Source organism: Corvus moneduloides, chromosome 6 (assembly GCF_009650955.1).
Source record: "Corvus moneduloides isolate bCorMon1 chromosome 6, bCorMon1.pri, whole genome shotgun sequence".
NCBI classification, from domain to species: Eukaryota; Metazoa; Chordata; class Aves; order Passeriformes; family Corvidae; genus Corvus; species Corvus moneduloides.
Window position 1 is genome coordinate 15,020,956 of NC_045481.1, and position 19,524 is coordinate 15,040,479.

Below are 19,524 nucleotides of genomic sequence, written 5' to 3' on the forward strand. Positions count from 1 at the left end.
CTTGTCTCAGCTCAACGGTTCAGTAGGAAATTACTAAAAATCTAAGTCAACTTATATGATTCAGTAGTTTAGGAGCATTCATTATATAAAAAAAAGAAGTGTGGGTTTTTTTGAGAGTTTTAAAGGGTCTTTTCATCACTTTGATTGGTTGAAGTAGGTGAATTTACATTTGCCTTCATATTTGCAGTTTTGGTCTTTTTACCACCATTAATTATACTTCTTACAACCACATGAATGTCTTGCTATTTACCAGTGAACCTTCACAAAGATTCTAACCAGATCTATTATATCCCTTATTTAATGTTTCTGTGTCTTGTTCTTTTATTTCTCCATCAAATGTATGTATATTTTTTTAAACAGGAAATCTCATTGGTTGTTGGTTTTTCCCGTAAGATTCATAGCAAACTTGAATAAAATTTACTTTTTAATGTGAATTAGCTCTCAGTATACCGGTTCTAAACTGTTTTTCCTTGACATCTATTACCTTAGAGTATATGATAAATCTGTTTTTAGTTCACAATAAAAGGCAAATAAGAATAAAACTATGAGTGGCAAAATAATGATATCCTCATTCCTCGGGTCCTCTACAACTGATGCAGAGGATTTTCCATCCTGACTTGAAGAACTGAGTGCACGATCGAAACTTTCTTGTAAACCATTGTTTTCTTTCCAGTCAAACTTTTCTACAGTTGACTTTAAATAATGTCCATAGTCCCTTATTTGTATTATCTTCACATAAAATAAATCACCTTTCTCTCCCAAGAGAAATTTCAATACATTGAATTTTCCACAAGTTGTGATAAAAATTTAAATTCTCAGTAAATTGACTAAAAATTGTTTTGAATTTTGTTTTCCATTTTATTGTTAAATAACAGAAAAAACGATCACTTCATATTATCTTATAAAATAAAAATTAGCACAGAAAATTTTCATCATTTCTCTTTCAAAACATTGACAAAGTCAAATATCCATGAAAATGTTAAGGTTTCTCTGACTTTGCTTTCTCACATGGAAATTACTCTCTCAGAAAACTTCCAAGAAGTTTTCCCGAGAAAGGATTTTTAAGTGGAACATTAACAGTTACAGGAAGAATCTGGGTACTTGTGCAATCTAGGAAAGTTTCTCAGGTGTGGAAAGCATTGTGCATTTGTGAAGCAGGTTGTAAGTAGTAGAACGAGCAAGCAGAACACTGAAATTATAGCTTGTATATAACCCTACTACCATCAAAGATAAATAGGGACCTCCAGCCCAAAGGATTTAGGGACTTCTTAGCTTTGGCTGGCCACTGAATGCCTACAGAGCAGTAATAAAAATAATTACTTTTACACTAAACTGTGAACGGAAATGTTTAGAGAATGCTGGTAGATAATTTCCTCCTTTGTAGACAGTGAATCCTCTTAGACATAGTCTTGGCTTCCAGGATTCTGTTTCTGGTGAGAAGACCCTATTCACTGTGCTTCAGAAGTTACTTCAGGAAGGATCCCAATAGTTCAGAGATTTCCGGAGATCAGGGAAGACTAAGTGCCATCTCTGCTGTAATATTTGGGTGTTGGGTTTGGAGCTATATTAATTATGTGTGTGGAGGCGAATTAGAAAAACAAACGTGTTTGTTAAGAGATTAATTCAATCATCATTAGTTGGAGAGTCGGAGCAGTCACAAAGGCCAGAGACCGGTTCAAACTGGTTTTCATAATCCCCACCCACCTAAGTTCTACCAAAGGCATTAATTTAAAAACATTGCAACATCAAGGAAAAAAAATACTCTCACTGGATGATCAATGAACCTAAGAGCAGGACATCATCACCTAGAAGCTCTTGTGACCTGATTAACCTTTTTGCTCTCTACAGCTGAGCCCCATTCTTGCTGACCCCATCCCTAGGAGTGTCATAATGCTCTGCTGCTCTATGCAAGAAGACGCCTGGGTATTCTGTGAAAATCGGTCTGGGCTTTCCCTGGTCCCCAAAGGCTGAGTTTCAATGAAGGGTCTTGCTGTGTCTCCTTTGGGAATGCCTTTCTCTATAATTCTTCAACAGGGTCTATTTGCCATTTCTCTCCAAGCTAATGGAGGAAGCAGGGGTAGAGGAATGGTGTGCCAAGATGAGAGTGCTCTGCAGGTGACCCTGTGTGTGATGTGAGGAAAGGCAGGAAAAGAATGTCAGAGGAGATATTAGTATGTAGGAGACAACACTAGACAGGGTATTGTCAGGTTTGGATTAGGGAAGTTTTGTCACATTTCCATCAGTTTTGCTGTTAAAAGTAACAGATTTGAGATGCTTGTGGTTGATTACATAGAAAAATGGCTTTGTTCAATTTGTCTGCATATTGATCTAGAGTATGATTTTTAAAAGCTACTTGGAGTTGGTGTAAATCTTCTCCCAGCATGGTTAAAAGCAGTGGCCACAGAAAAATTTAATCTACTCGGTATCAATTCAAAATAAAATTGAGACCCGCCTCCCTTCTGCACTTGTTCCCTGGTGAATTCCTGTGTTTGTACCCTCATTTTCAGCAGAGCTGTTCTGTATGAGTAGGGAGACTGACAAGGTGTAATAAACAAGACAAATTGACTCTGTGGCTTGCAAGACCACTTTCTGCATCCTTTTTTTGAGTGTTAGCCAAAATCCATATGGTGTGCTTGGACAGCTGAGCTTCTGAGTCACACAATAATGTCATTAGTGTTTACTTCAATCCACTTTGATCAGCCTTACTTGATCAGCTGCATTATTAAAGGTAGAAATTTGATTCAGTATCACTCAGGAGTACACAGGAGGTAGAGAATTCAAATGAGATGGTCCCAGATAGCAGGGTCAATGGACCAAATGGGAAGGTGAAGAAGAACTTTTTAATGAAGGCTTTCAGAATAATGTTAGTTGCTTAAGTCTTGAATTACTCATTGGGATGGTTCTTGTTAACTATATTTTCATGTTGTATAGACACACATTTATTAAAATTTTAAGTACTATATTGCTGTTGGAAACCCATAATTAATTGATTAATTCCTTTCTTTCTTTAACGCAAGAACATTATTAGGAAAGAAGGACAGACCAGTAGTTACAAAGCATTGGGTTGGGGCTTGGGAGTTTCTGCTTCCCTTCCCAACTCAGTCAGAGGTTCACATTGCAGAAACCTATCTTCTGGGCTGCTTACAGCTACCCACTAGGACTGACCGTCCTTCCTCTCTTAGCTCACATAGTCAGAGCAGGAGTTAGGTGCCTTACCATAGGTAAGCGATATGATTTTAAAAGCACAATACTGGATGGGTAATAGATTAAGAGGTTCAGGTGAAACAATCCCTGCTGGCATGATGCTTGGGTCAAACTGAAAGGTGAAAAAAGTTTCAGCGAGCACAGTGGTCTTATCCTTCTCTATTTTCCTGTGTAAGATTCTTATGCTGTAGGTGCTGGCAACAGATATTTGCATTTTCTAGACATGAAAGAAAAATGTCTGGTATAAGGATTGGCATGTGCAGTGTCATGTGGTGCATACTGGTTAGTAATACTTGAAATACTTGGGTGTGCTTAATCACCTGTCCCCATGCTTTAATGCACCTCAGTAACTACCACCCCTTGAATACAAGTGCTAAGCATACCAGGAAAGAAGACACTTTCTGTAAAGTCCAGAGGACTTTTTATGGAAGCTTGCAATTGAGGAAACTTTCAAACTTCACTTTGAAGTTGTATAAAGCTGCATTCTACAGACCACAGATTTTCAAATTGTGTATCACTGTTACCAAGGCAGGTATCCTGTCTTCATTAAACTCAATAAAGAACTAAAACAATGCTTAAGACCTTTAAAAGTAATTTTCTATTTTCACACCATCTAATCTCAGTGAGGAAGTTAGATGTGCCTTTTTTATCTTACAGATGAGAAAACTGAAGCCTATTAGTGTTAGTGATATTCCCAAGGTTAAAACTAAGCTGCTCAACAGAAATAGCCATCTATCCCGAATTTTCAGTCCAGCAGTTCCCTCATTAGGCGGTCCATCCCAACCTGAAATCAGTCCAGTATCCTGAGCAGTACTTGGCCAGTGAAAGATATTATTGGAGATCTTTATGGTCAATAAGATTATTTTGTCATCTATCTTGGTGGTTAGAAGGAAAAGAAAGTAGAATGCATACTATTTTTTCACAATATCCCAGATAGAAATCATCCAGATATTAAAACCTTGGTAGCTCTTTCATTATTAATATTAGTCTTACATAAGTATTCTGAAAAGAAAATCCATGGTAAAGCTGTTACATGCAGAAATAATGAAAAATTGGCTTTCTTTTGAAAGATTCTGGAGCCTAAATAAAGGTTTCTAATGTTATTAAGGAGCAACCTGCCTATTCTCCTGCCCCTTTTATAGGAGGCTGTGGTTCCTGTGTCATACCCACCAACCTGCACACACTGAAGCAGCAATAGGGGGTTCAGTTGTTCAGTTGTTATTGGTGCACCATACATGTAACACACCTGCTACATTTAGTGTATAATTTGCAACTGGAATTGGTTTTCCAGCTGAAGAATTATGATGAGTGGTCACTATTGGTCATTGCCGTTGGTAATTTTTTTAAAATTCTCGTCCTTGTTATCTACTTAGTTCATATGAATGATGTTAATTCAAATGAAAAAACATATTGTGAGCAGAACTTACTCCTCCTTGTGCATGTTTTCCTCACTATATATACACTATATTTCATCCTAATTTCACAGTCCCTTTCCAAACTACTGAATTTTGTCTTTCTGACAAGACAGTGGAGGAGATTCTTCAAGAAGTATTGAAAGCATGGCATGACACCGTGAGCAGATTGTGCCTTTATTCTTCATTATATAGCTCATCCTACTAGAAAAAACATAGTTCACCAGACATGCATACATCCCCAATCTTAGCAATTTTCCCTGCACTCTGAATGCCTGATCCTTCCCAATGACTATTACATAAGACTATCAGCAAGGAAATGGAGGGGAAGGCAATGTCCATTTCCTTCCTAATTCCATACTCCATTTCCTTCTTATTGCTGCTCTGTCAATATACTTGTGGTCTATATTCTTTACACTAAAAAGTCTTTGTGTAAGATATGACATAATAGGTTTATAGGTATAAAATTTTTTTGATATTTGAAGTAACTTGTGTGTCTATGAGCCATAATCCCAGAAGAGCTTTTTTTGTTGCTAAATTGACACAAAAACTCTAATTTCCTTACCTAAGGTGTAGAAGGATAACAAGAACAAGAAGGATAACAAGAAAGTTGAGTGGTTCTCTTGTCATTGAATATACCAGCTACTGGTTAATTAAGAACTCTTTAAACCTGCTTTGGAATGTTCTACTCAAAACAAAACAAACTGTCAATAAGATGTTTGCAAGATGTTAGCAAATACATGAAATTGAAATATATATATGGCTCTATTTCTTCTAAAGATGTCAAAATGTGATCTGGGGTGTGGTATAGAAACTGATCTGCATGAACTATACAACAGTAACATGGACTCGGGCAATGTAGACTTCGTAGTGATTTTATCAGAAGGAAAAAACCACATCTGTTTGGTTATTTCCATATTCTGTACTTTTATTCCTATAAAAAATAAATAGGATAGGAAAAGATCTAGCTCTGTAGATAAATGATTAGTATGAAGCTGGTTGACATGGTTTCATGACTTAGAGTTGAAACTGTGGTCAGTAGGGAGGTGGGACTGTAATGGCTCATGGCAGTGTGTGGAAAAACCGGGCATGCCTGTGTCTGTCTGCTCCTCAGTTTAGTTTCAAGCTGCTGTAGCACCTTATTTCTGCTGCTATAGTGAAATAATAAGGAAATGCCTTGTTAAAGGTTAGCTTAACATTATTAAAAACAAAACAGTAATTACAAGGCACACAAATGAAAGAGAAAACAAGAGGCTTATAACCATTTTGTAACACAGTTTGCCCTTGACCACAATGACCTGTTATTCACCTGGGCTTTGATTAGTAAAATAATCTCTGTGTTTGTGACGTTTACAGCCGAAGTTAGATGGAACAAATAAAAAGGGAAGGGGGGAAGGGGGAAAGGGGGAGAAATATAGAGGAAAACAAAGAAGGGGAGTGTCCAGACAACATTTACCTATGTTCTGTCTCCATGTTTATCTATGTTTATAACAACAAAATTACACATGTGAGTAAACAAGTACAAAGAAAAGAGTCATCACTAATGGGGAAATGTCTTTCATGTCACCACTCAATCACGGTCTTTGTTGTTAACTGGAAAAATTCAGTCATCTTGATCCATCAGCATTTCATTCCTATTGGGAAAAGTTAAGACAGAAGCAGCTCTTGTTTTCCTTTGAACAATTTAAAAGTGTGTGAGAGGGCAAGGAGAATGAGAAGTGGGTGCACACATGCAGTATGCAAACACGTGGGAGTAAACAGCCTGCTACTTGTATTCCCGCCACCTGCCCGAGGCAGTAACTGAGATGCACACAGAACTGAGATAGATGAAGGGACCACATCAGCCAGGGTGGAAAACCCATCATGGAAACGTATCCATCATATACTCTCTCAGTGGTATTAAGCTACAGAGTGAGAAGGTACAGGCAATTACTTTGTCATCCATATACAGGCTGAGGATCATGCAGATTTGTCTCTGGATAGATTTTGGAAGAGCACCAAGCTGATGTGATACGTGGCTGTGAGCTCCATGTGTGCTTCACGGCACAGAAAGCCTGACTTCTGGCATTGAGAGTTAGCATCTGTTTCCAGTGATTCCAGGCACAACCTCCCGGTTTCCAGTAGGGTCCTAATCACACAACGTTTGCACTTAAGCTCCTCCGCACGGGCAGAGGCAACAGAGAGGATGTCATAGCTGCTATCAAAATGGCTGAAGATCATCAGCTTCTTTGGCTGAGTAACAGAGATGATGCTTGTGAACCCTGTTTCATCAATATTTGCTTTGTTTCCTCCTTTTTTCTGGTTGGCTCTAATTTTTATCAGGTCTGTGTAATGTTTAACATCTCTACTTAAGCAGAAGATGATGTAGCAGTATAAGTAACAGCGTGGGGAACACCATGGTCAGCTGAATGCAACAGGGCTTCTGGTTTTGTAAGTACTACACATGCATTTTTCTTACAGACTTGCAAATAATGCTTTCTGCAGTCAGTGGAATTTTAATATTAGGTTAATTTCATTTGTCTGCTTGTGATTTGGTTCTGGATGTTGCAATGAAATATTAACCAAGCAGACGTTCAAGGGACCAGTGGGACCTGCTGTTCTGGGGGAATCTGCTTAGACTGAAATCAAACTAAAAAACCCTTTGAAGTCATGGGGACTTATTAAGTACTTGTTAAAAGAGAATACTGATGTAACCACCTTTCAGGTTGGAAACAGCCTTCACAGTGATTTAAAATTTTAAAATTACAATAATCCCACTAGTGACTGAACAACCAGGTCCAATTTAAAAACTCTTCTGGTGACTTAATTTATAAAGCAACAATTGAATTGCTAAGGCCAGGTTCTCTAATTAGGACTGGGGTGAGTGTAGGGGGTGGGTGGAAGGTCACAATTTAAATTTAATCGCCCCTTTTATTCCCATAGACAAACTAATATGAGGTCTGGAAGAGAATTATTTTCTGAACTTCCATTTTGCATAAAAAGTACTTCCAGATTTAACAAAGCCCTTCCAATTTTTTCAGCTTTGAAATGTTAATAAAAATATTGGTGTCAGAAATTTTCTAATCTCAAAATGTTGAAATTACTGTGATTTTCATCTCTAAAGGGAAGATTATGTGAGGAAAGCCTGATGACAATATTCAGTGTTTTTGATGGAAGTACTTAATTTAGATTTCTGTAGAGAGCTATGATACCAGGAGAAATTTTTTAACTGATCTGTTACAGCAGAAGTTAAAAACAGAGCCATGCCTAACATAAACTTGCTGCAGAAAAAAACTCCAAACCATACTCTTTACTTCAGAAATTCTTTAAAATTTACACTAAGCTCTGTATGGACATAGGAAGTAATCATGGATAGAAAAAATTATTTTTTTCTTTTTCACTTAAGTTTGCAATATCTCAAACAACTAAAACAAAACAGACTATGACATATTAAACATCAAATACTTTTGAGACACCTTTTGTACTATATAATTTCTTCTCTTTTTCCAAAGTACATATGTGTTGTTTGGGTTTTCCTTTTTTTTTTTTTTTTTGTCTCTGAAGAAGAGGCAGAGTTCTGCTCAAAAGAGATGCAAATAGTTGACTCTTATGCCTATCTAGGGCCATACTCCATCTTTTGGTTTAAGGAAATTCAAATTTAGTGTTATCACTTGTTACTGCGGGTCACTGCAGTGGGCCCTGGCTGATCTCAGGCAGACTCAGCATACTCAGATCCTAGCAAATATGAGAACACACAGCTATCTATATGTTTGTTATGGAAACAAGACCATCAACACAAAAACAAAACAACTGGTTAATCACTAAGAATCCTTGAACTTGGGCTGCCCTCAGAAACTCTAAATCTTTAGATAGTATGTACAGTCATCTTTCACATCTAGGAATGAATATAGGACCAAGAGAATTTTACTGTGGCAGGACAAGGGAAAATACATTCCTGAAAGAAAAGAATACAAACAGGTTGTATTGGCTGGAAACCAGAAGAGGAGCCATGATAGTAGAAAAGTTCTAGAAATGTTTTCACACAGAAGTTGCCAGAGCAAAAAGCTTATTTTCATTGATTGCTTGTTACAGTTCTGAAGAGGGTTTATATGAGATGTCTCCCCACAACTGCAGGGAACCGAATTCAGTAAACCAGAGACTTGTCCCAGCTCCTATGGAGAGCAGGGGGCTCGTGTGAAATATATCATGTCAGCTTTAAGAGAACAAGCATAATGAAGAAACTTGTCATCTCCAAGGGAATTAATCTGTGTCCTTTGATTTCCAAATGGGATCACTGCTCCTCTTTCTCTTTGACCCAGGTTCTTCCCACATCCCATGCAGGTTAACCCACAGTGAGGGGCAAACCACCATTTAAGAAGTTACAAGCACTTGTTGCAGCTCCCCCAAAAGGAGGATTCCTTCATTCCAAACATGCACCTCATTATCTGATGCAAACCTGCTGCTTGACACATGTCATTGTGCCCACCTTTGTGTGCACTGCTGTCATGACACAGGATGCTCCAGGCTTTTGCCTTGAATTTTGCCTTGAAGTTCATATAGATGACCTTCTTCCATCACTTAGCAGCTGTGGCCAGTAACTGGCCATGTGAGTAAGTAACCACAAAGCAGACAGGGATGTGAATTTAACAAGAACTGGATAATCCATGATAGCTGTCTGTCCATGAGCTGCTTCCCTGAGGAAAGTGAGGGAATTTACCCCAGGTCCACTGAATAATGAGCTGCCTCATATTTCCTTACATTTAGCAAATTGTGTTTGGGCAGATGCTGTGGAGTATTTGTCTTTGAAACCCACACCCTGTCTTGCCTCGCAATAATTTGTTTGTTTAGATGTACCCTATAAGAGACAGTGTTTTGGGAAGATAATGTCATTGTTAATAAAGATTATTATGGACTGTAGCTTTATATTTTCATTGCCAATGGAAAAAAGTATTGTCTTTTCAGAGCAGTTACCATGAAATATTATGGTCTTATTATGCCTGATATTTTAATCTATAATTTGGTTGAATTTGTTAAATAAATTTGACATTGTGCCCATGAGAACTTTAAGCATCCTAAGTACATTAGATATTTATAGTTGAACTATGTAACACTTATGCTAAAAAACTATTCATTATTTCTTACTACCAAGCACATCATTACCATCTGCTCATTTAATGACTGTTTATTTTGTGGCAGAATAATTTGAAAAGAAGATGAAGTGTCTCCTGTGCCTGTGTTTACTCCTTGCTGTTCTTTGTGCTGTAACCCATTGCTGCCCTGAAGATATTTGCCATGAAGTCAACAATACTAATCTGCGTGATGGAAGAGAAAATTTATTAGCATATAGCTGTGACAAGAAAAGCTCTAACTATGCCGATTTTGTATTTAGATTTTACAGGCAGGCTACATCAAAAGAAGCTGATAAAAATGTTTTCTTTTCTCCCATGAGCATCTCCACTGCCTTTGCCATGCTGGCTGTTGGTGCTAAGTCAACCACTCTGTCTCAGATTTTTGAAGGACTGGGCTTTGATGACCTGACTGAGACTCGCATACATGATGTACATGAAAGTTTTCACAAAGTTTTGTCAGTACTGAACTGTGCTGATGTTAATATCACATTAAATATAGGGAATGCCCTTTTTACAGCTACTGGCTATGAACCACAGGAATCATTTTTACAAAATACCAAACAATTTTATGAAGCAGATTTTTTTCCTAGTGATTTTCATAAACCAGAAGAAGCTAAGAAGCAAATCAATAAATATGTAGAGGAGAAAACCAAGGGTAAAATTCCTGAATTAGTTGGTCATCTTGATCCAAATACTGTACTGGTTCTTGTTAACTATATTTACTTTAAAGGTAAGATATTTAACATACTATTTCAATAGATTTTTTGATACAAAATAAAATTTTAGGGAACTTCTGATGATTTATTACCAGAATGACTATTTAGGAAAGAGCTAAACCATGCAGGACCTTTGAAGTAAAGATTAGATCTGGCCAGGATCAGAGTATCTGATTGTTGAGAAATACTGATTTCTTGTTTGTGATCCAATTTGCTTGAAAGCTGTGGACAGAGAAGTTCCACACTAGTGGATGCCTCAGAGACAAGGATCCACATAGTCTCACTGGTCTGAGGCCATAATGACTAAAGATGTGTCCAAGATCTCTATGCTGACTGTACATGACAGTCAGACTTGGTGGACTGACATCCTTGCACAAGGACCCCAGCTTTATGGTAGATCTGCTAGGTGCTCTGCATGAAAACCTGGGACATAGTATCTTGAGGGCCTGTGCTTCTGGAGCCTTGCTCAAATGTGATATATGCTCAAACGCTTTAACTGCTGATGAATTCCCCACCAGGCTGAGTGCAGTCAGTTTGCATGGCCTAACAGAAAAGGCATCAGAAGGTCCTGTGACCGATTGCTTACATGATTGCATTTAAATGGCATAAAAGGCATTACATAGGGTTACAGTAGAAGAAGGACTCTCAAATGGTCATCAGCCTTTGGTTGTTCTTCAGCAAGACATGACATGCTCACACTAACTATGATGAGCTTACTGCACACCTAAAATGCTTTACCGTGTGTGATGGAGGAGGTTGAAGTGATTTAGTGAGCCTCTTCTCCCATCAATATACCTCCAGTGTCCTACATTAATTCTGGTCTAATATAGATGAGTCATTCTTTATGATCTTCACGTTTGAGTGCAACAACATGTCTTTTTCCCCATTAGCTGCCTGGGAAAAGTCTTTTGATCCTTTGCGTACATATGAGGATGATTTTTTTGTGAGCACAAATGCATCTGTTAGAGTCAACATGATGCAGCGTGATGGTATCTCAAACAGCTACTATGACCAGGATCTCTCCTGTGTGGTGGTAGAGCTGCCTTACCAGGGCACTGCACGAGCATTGCTTATTCTGCCCGATGATGGAAAGATGAAGCAAGTGGAAGATGCTCTCTCCAAGGAAACTATTTGTAAATGGGATAGCAAACTTGTGACCAGGTAACTCTAGGTATATGGATTGCTATATTTGAGGACACATCGCTGCTTTTAAGAGAAAATGACAATTTCAGATCACCTCCTACTGGACATAATGTCCTGATTTCATAAAGGGAAGTTTTAAGCAATTCTCCAAATGAGTCAGAGCAGAGCATAGTCACTAAGAAACTGCAGGCTCTGTGACCTGACAAGGGGTCACAGCATTGTAACAGCTGCCTCAAGACTTGCTTGGCTACTTTTTGACTCCTCTTCTTTCATGGTGTTAACATGATTCATTTCCTTCACCATGTCTTAGATTTTATCCTCCTTTTCCCTTACTTTAGGCTTTCCACTAGTAGTCTCCTTACTCTCTGTAACCCTCTAGCCAAAACCTCTACTAGCTGCGTATGTGGCACTGGGATGAAAGAGCGACAATGAAGAAATTTGTTCCTTTTCCCAAAATCAAATAGAGAATGTAGATACAAGAAGATGGTGCATCTCTCAGGATGCCAGAATTGCTCAAGGAATACAAAGGCTACCATCAAACAAATTCGCAATGAAAAGAATGCTTTCAAGTGTCGCTGAGTTCTGTGCTATCCACCCTGCTGGCTGAAACGAGGCTGCAAGGGCTCACTGCTCTTCTGTTTCCTTTGACCAACAGGAGATTAAATCTGCAGTTACCAAAGTTTTCTATTAGTGGGTCTTACGATGTTAAAACCCTGTTTGAGCAAATGGGCATCACTGAAGTGTTCTCAGGTAATGCTGATCTGTCTGGAATTAGTGGCAATCAAGATCTCCAGGTTTCACAAGTAAGTAGACAGAGCTGGTGATGGGAAGGTGGTTGGTTGTTTTGATCATTTGTGTCTGGGATTTTTAAAGATTTTATTTTCCTCTTTATATTACTGAAGTTATACGTAAATCTCACAATGATATGTAGGGGCTTGGTCAGTAACTGCACTTTTTTTGCAGAAAGAATCTGCTGGCTCACTTTTTTATTACTTTAATATTGTTATTAAAAAGCTGGCTATTAAATATATAGAAAAATTGGACAACATTTTAAATGACTTCTTGGCACTGGAATATAATAGTTTAATGAAATGGTGTCAAGTAAACTACAAATGAGGAGTTCATTATGATATTTGTGTTGATTAATACCTCATTTTTGATTATTCTCAAAGTTTTCAGGAAATCTTCAGTTTGCAGAAGCAGAATTTGACTGTGTCAGTTTAAGCTATGATTTAATGCTAAAGATGTCAAATACTGCCCCATATTAGCATTTAAATAGAAGTCTTTAATTAACCTTGAAATAAGAGAAAGTGTTGCTAGTAGAAGTCCAAACCATTTAAGAAAATATACCAGCTTGCACGTGGGGTATTTTTATCCCACTTTACTCAGCACTGGTGAGAATGCATTTACAGTGCGTCCACGCTAATCTTTGCCCCTACTTGCTCAGTCCTGGCATAGAAAATATTCCTGTTTCAAACTGTTGGAGATTTATCATAAAATCAACTTTCATCTACTGGATCTATTACTCCTTTCTTCTCCTAAATATTCCATAAGAACAGAATTTATTTTACTTCTGCTTCCAGTTCCATGTATAAACCACAGTGTTTTCTCCTATTCCATGCAGGCAATTCACAAAGCCCTGCTGGAAGTTGATGAGTCTGGAACTGAAGCTGCAGGAGCCACTGCCATAATCCTTACACGAGTTTCCTATACTTCTCGTACCATCAAAGTCAACAGGCCCTTCATTATTCTGATCTCTGACAAACAAACTGGCATCACACTTTTCATGGGGAAAATTGTTGATCCTACTAAGGAGTAATTGCTCGGTTATCTGGCATAATGATGTTGGGCATGAGTTATAATTGTTACAGTGTTTGCAGTTTTGGGCTAGTTAGTGCTACTTACTAGTCTCTGATTGAGGGATATTCAGATGTAAATTAGAAATTTCCTTATCAAATTAATAAGCAAAAAGCATTGTAAAATATCACCATCAACTGACACTTTTTAAATGTAACATTTTCCCCAGCTGAATAATTGTATTGGGTTTGCATGGCAAGGTTTTGGTAGTGGGGGCCTGTGGGGGGCCTTTAGGGGTGGCTTCACTAAGAAGTTGCCAGAAGCTTCCCCCGTATCTGACAGAGCCATTGCCAGCAGGCTCCAAGATGGATCTGCTGCTGCTGAAGGGTGAGCCAATCAGAAATGATAGTAACACCTCTGTGGTAACATATTTAAGAAAGGAATAAAGTTATTTCACAGAAGTAATTGAGGCCAGAGGAATGCAGAGTGAGAATCTGTGAGATGAACATCTCTGCAGGTGCTCAGGTCAGCAAAGAAGCAGGGAGAGGAGGTGCTTCATGTGCCAAAGCAAAGATCCACCTGCAGCCCATGGTGCAGACCACGGTGAGCAGGCTGTCACCATGCAGCCCGTGGGGGTCCAGGAGAGAGCTGAGATCCACCCACAGCCCATGGAGGAGGTGGATGTCCAAAAGAAGGTTGTGACCCCATGGGAAGCCCACCCTGGAGCAGGCTCCTGGCAGGGCCTGTAGACCTATGAAGAGAGAAGCCCACTCTAGAGCAGGTTTGCTGGCTGGACTTGTGACCCCGTGGGGGACCCATGGTGAAGCAGCCTGTGCCTGAAGGACTGCATCCTATGGAAGGGACCCACACTGGAGCAGTTCATGGAGAACTGTAGTCCATGGGAAGGACTCACATTGGAGAAGTTTGTGGAGGACTGTCTCCTGTGTGAGGGACCCCACATTGGAGCAGGGCGAAGATTCGTCTCCCTGCAGCAGCAGAAACAACATGTGATGAACTGACCATAACCTCTATTGCCCATCTCCCTGAGCTGGGACAAAGATGTTTTTAAGATTTTTTTTACTTCTCATTATCCTGCTCTGATTTTGATTGGTAATAAATTCAAATAGTTTCTCCAAGTCAAGTCTATTTTGCCTGTGACAGTAATCAGTTTGTGATCTCTCCCTATCCTCATCTCAACTCACGAACCTTTCATTTTATTTTCTCTGCATTGTCCAGTTGAGGAAAGGAGTGATGGAATGACTTTAGTGGGCATTTGTCATCCAACCAGGGTCAAACCACCACAACAATTCAACTTATTAATACATTTTCCATATTTTCCACAGAAGATAACTTTTTCTTAAAGTATTTTGTTATATTTAAAAGTGAATTCTCTCTGTTAAGGAGTTTTGTCCTGCTTTCAGTTCCAGGTTATTCACCAAAAGCTTTATCCCAATAGGGATAAAGTCTTGTAATTCTACTATATCTTCTCCAGTATTCACCTGAGCTGGTCCCTACAGAGTCTTTTCCTCCTTACATCACTCTTTGCTGCCTAGGCTGTTGTTTACCCTCAACCAGCCTGTTCTTTCTCATATGTTCCAACTCTTTGCCTAGGACTCTTAAGAAATCATTGACCAAAAAAAAGAGAATTATCCCTGAAAAAATAGACTTATTCAGATGTAGCTCTTACTGTGAGTGCCTCTTTGCACTCCGCAAGGTCAGCAAAAACACTTTAAGAGACAGTGACATTAGGCATAGCATAAAATGTCAAAGAATTGTCTGTGACAAATGTCATTCATGAATAATTATTGTGGCTGATCAATAAAATACATAATGTAATTTTAGTGTATCAATTACAGAATTACTCCAGTCTCTTGTATCATTCTATAAATCTCTTAAAAAACCAAACACTTTCATTCCATTTTACTAACATAGATATATGTAAAATATGTCTTTAATGCTGTTAAATGAGTACAACTTTTCTCATACAGAAATTGTGATTCTTCACATTCTCTGTTTATGTGCCTATTTGGGTAAAACCTGTTTTCAAGAAATACCTAAATACTTTCTTGTTGTTGTGGGTCTGTAGATCACCCACTCTTACTGCAGTGGAGCACTGGGGCTAAACTCTATAGCAAACCATTTATTGCACAGCTGCTGCCTCAAGGAGAGGCTTACTTTGACAGCTGCTCTCTCACTGCACTGCTTTCATGCCATTGCATATTGATCCTGGAAACATTTTTTGCAAGTGGAGTTGAGTCCCCATCCCTAGGAAGATGAGGCTTCTGAATGCACACTTCTCATTTCTACAGTGATCCTGTCAGTGTGTTGTGAGCACTGCAAAGGTAATGCAAGCCCCAAATCAACAAACCAGCTCCCCACCCCTGACATCTCTCTGGCCTTCTGACCTGCTCTCCCAAACTTGGCCCACCTCACACAGAGGTGCTTTACAGTGGCCCACTGGTCTTTGTAGGATGGATTGGTATGGGGAGCTGTGCTTCTGACTCAGGGGACTTGGAGATTGCTGCCTTGTATGAGTCCCTTTGCTCCAAGTGGCGAGAACTCGGTGGAAGCCCTGAGCTATTGCTCCTCATGAGGCAAGATGGCATCACTCAGGGGACTGCGAGAGACCACACCTCTGTGCAAAGCAGAGGCTTTTGCAGAGTTAAGATCAGAGATAACTTGCTGTGGTGTGAGGCTGCCTGCCCTGTGGTGCCTCTACAAACTCAACAGGACCTGGGAGCAGTTCCCGTGAGATCTCATCCTGATTAATCTGTGCACCAGGATTGATTAGAAGGTAGGATGGTGAGATTTTTATCAGAGCCACAAGATTTTTATCAGAGTGTGGTGTCAGAAAAACAGGTTCTTGGCCTGTTGCTAAAGGGAAAGAACTTAGGAAAAATCCCATGGTTGCTAGAACAGAGCAAAAGTTTTGGGAAATCACACACAGAGCAACTTCCTGCCCCATCTACGTCCCAGGCCTCTGGTTTTGAGATGGCAGGATGAGAGCTTCATTGGTAGTTTCCACACTGGGCTGTGAAGAATGGCTACTACTAGCAAAAGTATAAAATGGGATACCTCTGAAAGCTGGTTTGGGAGTTATCTACCAAGCTGTGGGGCATCTCAACAGTTTTCCTCCAGCTGAGCAACTTCATGCTCCAGACCAGCAGGTTGACCTGAGTTGTGTCAGGGACGAGGGGTAGGAATAAGGATCATCCTAAATCCCTCTAGAAGGAGACGATGGGTACGGAACAGAAAACTAATAAATCTTATGCCAAACATACACCAAAATCAGAAAAATGCCTATAGTTCACAGTATGAAGATCTATAGAGCCTGGGCACTGAACAGACCTCACTGATATTACTCTCAGCACAATTCTGATTATATTCTTTAGGAACTGGACAATTCTGCAAAGCTTTTGTAGGGAGATGGAGTATTTTTTCCTAGTTCCAAGAAAACCTATCTTGGTCTACTTTGCATCATTTGTCCTTGTAGCTTTTTTTTGTCTTAATATGTGATAGGGAACCCTCCTCATTCTATTAGCGTTGTAAAGGTAGAGCAAAAAGGAAGGATTCTGATAGGCATAAATAACTAAAATATTCATTTAGGGACTGTGTATTCAATCTGTGGCAAACACGTGTATTTCATGGTGTCTCTCATACATCTGTAGATGTTTTTATTAACACCCTTCCATATTCCTCTAAAATAACCACTCATGCATTCTCTCAACCTATGGGGCAGCTGGATCCAAACTAAGCCCTGAAAGAAAACTAGACCTTCTTTATAGCTAACAGTTGTAACCTTTATAACCTAATCCACCTGACTGCCTGCAGTGACCGTCAGCAGAAGGAGATAATACAGCTTATAGTGAAGTAGATCACCACCTGTCATAAACATCCAAAATAAATGGCCTGCTGTGGGTCTGACACACTTACAGGAAGTTATGAGGAAAAGGACTTGCCTAGAGAGGGTGTAACTCAGCTGAGAACCCCTGTGAGGGAAGGTAGACCCACAGGGCTGGGTCCCTGAAAGGCAGCCTACCTGTGCCCTAGTAGACCCAAGTGCCAAACTTCTCCTGGCAGCCTATGAGCCATGTGGGAGACTGTAAGTTTGTTCTGTCTGACCTTGTTTATGGTCTGGCGGGACTCTGCTTGATGTCAGGATATCTTCTGTCAGTAATCCTCTGTTTGCTTTGCCGCATGGCAGAGTCCACGTAGAATGTTGTTACAAATCATGAAGCAGTGGGATTGCAGGGCTAATGCAGTGTATTCCTTTCAGCAGTAAGGAGAGGTGCTGACTTAATGTCAAAAGGCACAGAGCATTTGGATAGTTACAGAAGCACCACCAATTGCTAACATAAGTTCTGCTATTCAGATGCTACCAGTACTTTGGACTTTCTTTTTCCCAGCTATGCAATTTGAGCCTCAGCCCTGGTTTCTGGAATTCCTTAAATGGGCACATCCACCCTCCCCCCCTGCACAGTCCTTGATCACTGCTATTATTGCAAGGAAATGGGAATTCGCACAGATTGTAAACCAACCCTGTTCTAAACATTTCAGTAGATTCAGTGCAAAAAAAGCTGCAGGCATTTTCCTTGTACTCACACTAATTTCAAGCAGAGAATCACAAAGCTCTTAAAAACCAGATGATTTTGATAGTTCCCAGGCAGAGTAGGTTTTGAACAGGGATTTTGAGAACCCAGCTTCTCATCTTTGACATGAGTCTTTTTACCTTGTGGAGGTATGAAAAAACTCAAAACAGTGTTAATCCCTAATTCAGCATTCAAGTCGTCTCCAAAGCACAGAGGCACTGGGATTTCCAATCACAGAAAAAGTGCAAGAGAAACACAAACATTCTTAAGTGCACATTTCACTTGAAAACTCTAAATATTCACTGCAGTGGGAATTAGAAAAAGTGCAAATTATCAAGAGGAAAAAAAGCATGAAGACCACCTACGGGCCATGTATCTCTGAGTCCTGTAGCACACCCTTCAAATCTTACCCATTCATACTACATTCCTCTGCACATTGCCCTTACCCACATGGGGCTGCTTTCATTAGATGTAAACACAGCATGTGTATGATATCATTCATTCCCTTTAAACTCTTAGCCACAAAAGACTGACCTGGAAATATCCTTCATTAAGTTCTCAGTCCCAGGTATAAAAGTGAATCCATTTTTAAACAATTTGGTAATTGTACTTTCCTCTACCAACACTAACTGTTTTAACTTTCCTAAGACTAACAGTTTTAAAGAAAACTATGATTCATCCATTTCACGTAGATGTCCTTGATTATGATTAACACCCTGGTTACACAAACGCAGCTCAACACTGATGTTGCTGCAAATTACTTTGCTGGTTTCCTGCAAAAAAGAATTTCAAAGATGAAAGTACCTTTTCAGTTCAGTCCTGCTGCTGGAGACAAATTTACTGCAAGTGAATGAACCTTATTTATACAAATTAGTCCTTATTTCTCTTATTTTTTATTGCATTCAGTTTCTTTTCCATAAGCCATATGGATAAAAATTCTTATAATTGATTACTTTACTAAAAAATAATGTATTCTTTATTGTTGGAAAACTGTTAACAACAATATGATTCTCATATGGAAGGTCTGAAGAAGACTTTGTCTGTACTGGGCAAATATAAGGAAAAGTGACTATATTGTTTACTGTGTTTCACATAGGAAAAACAGAGCACATGGAAGATGCTCTGATGAACAAAAAGTTTGGAAAGAAAAAAACAACATAAAACAAGATCACAGAATCATAGAATCATTAAGGATGGAAAAGACCTCCAAGATTATCGAGTCCTAACCTAAGTGTTATAGTCCTAACCTAAGTGTTACAGTCATCATACAATGGTTGCAGCCAGGAAAGAACATCAGAGCAGGAGAAAACATCTGTACACAGAGGATATGAAAGATGCAATAGGTCCTAAAAGGTGTATGAATGCTGTTAGGTTTGCTGCTCTCACAAATGCAGATTCTCTAGCCATCAAAAAAGCCATACCATAACTTACATATTCAAGGGACAGTTACTAGAATCTATTTTCTGTTCCTCTATCTTTCAAGTGAGGGCTGTGAGTCTTGGGTAAACCTTACAGGTGAAATTTGAAGACATTTCGTGTCTCAGTGTGCTACGGT

At 39.2% G+C, this 19,524-nt stretch overlaps 1 protein-coding gene across 1 annotated transcript; it reads left to right on the forward strand.

The window, feature by feature from the left end:
* The first annotated feature begins 6,942 nt into the window (after positions 1 to 6,942).
* On the forward strand, positions 6,943 to 13,783 carry LOC116445875 (serine protease inhibitor 2.1-like). Its single transcript, XM_032112982.1, has 5 exons — positions 6,943 to 7,046; positions 9,792 to 10,454; positions 11,331 to 11,601; positions 12,239 to 12,386; positions 13,208 to 13,783. Exons 2-5 carry the CDS (start codon positions 9,809 to 9,811, stop codon positions 13,400 to 13,402), a joined length of 1,260 nt encoding a protein of 419 aa, XP_031968873.1. The 5' UTR covers positions 6,943 to 7,046; positions 9,792 to 9,808; the 3' UTR covers positions 13,403 to 13,783.
* The last annotated feature ends 5,741 nt before the right edge of the window (positions 13,784 to 19,524 follow it).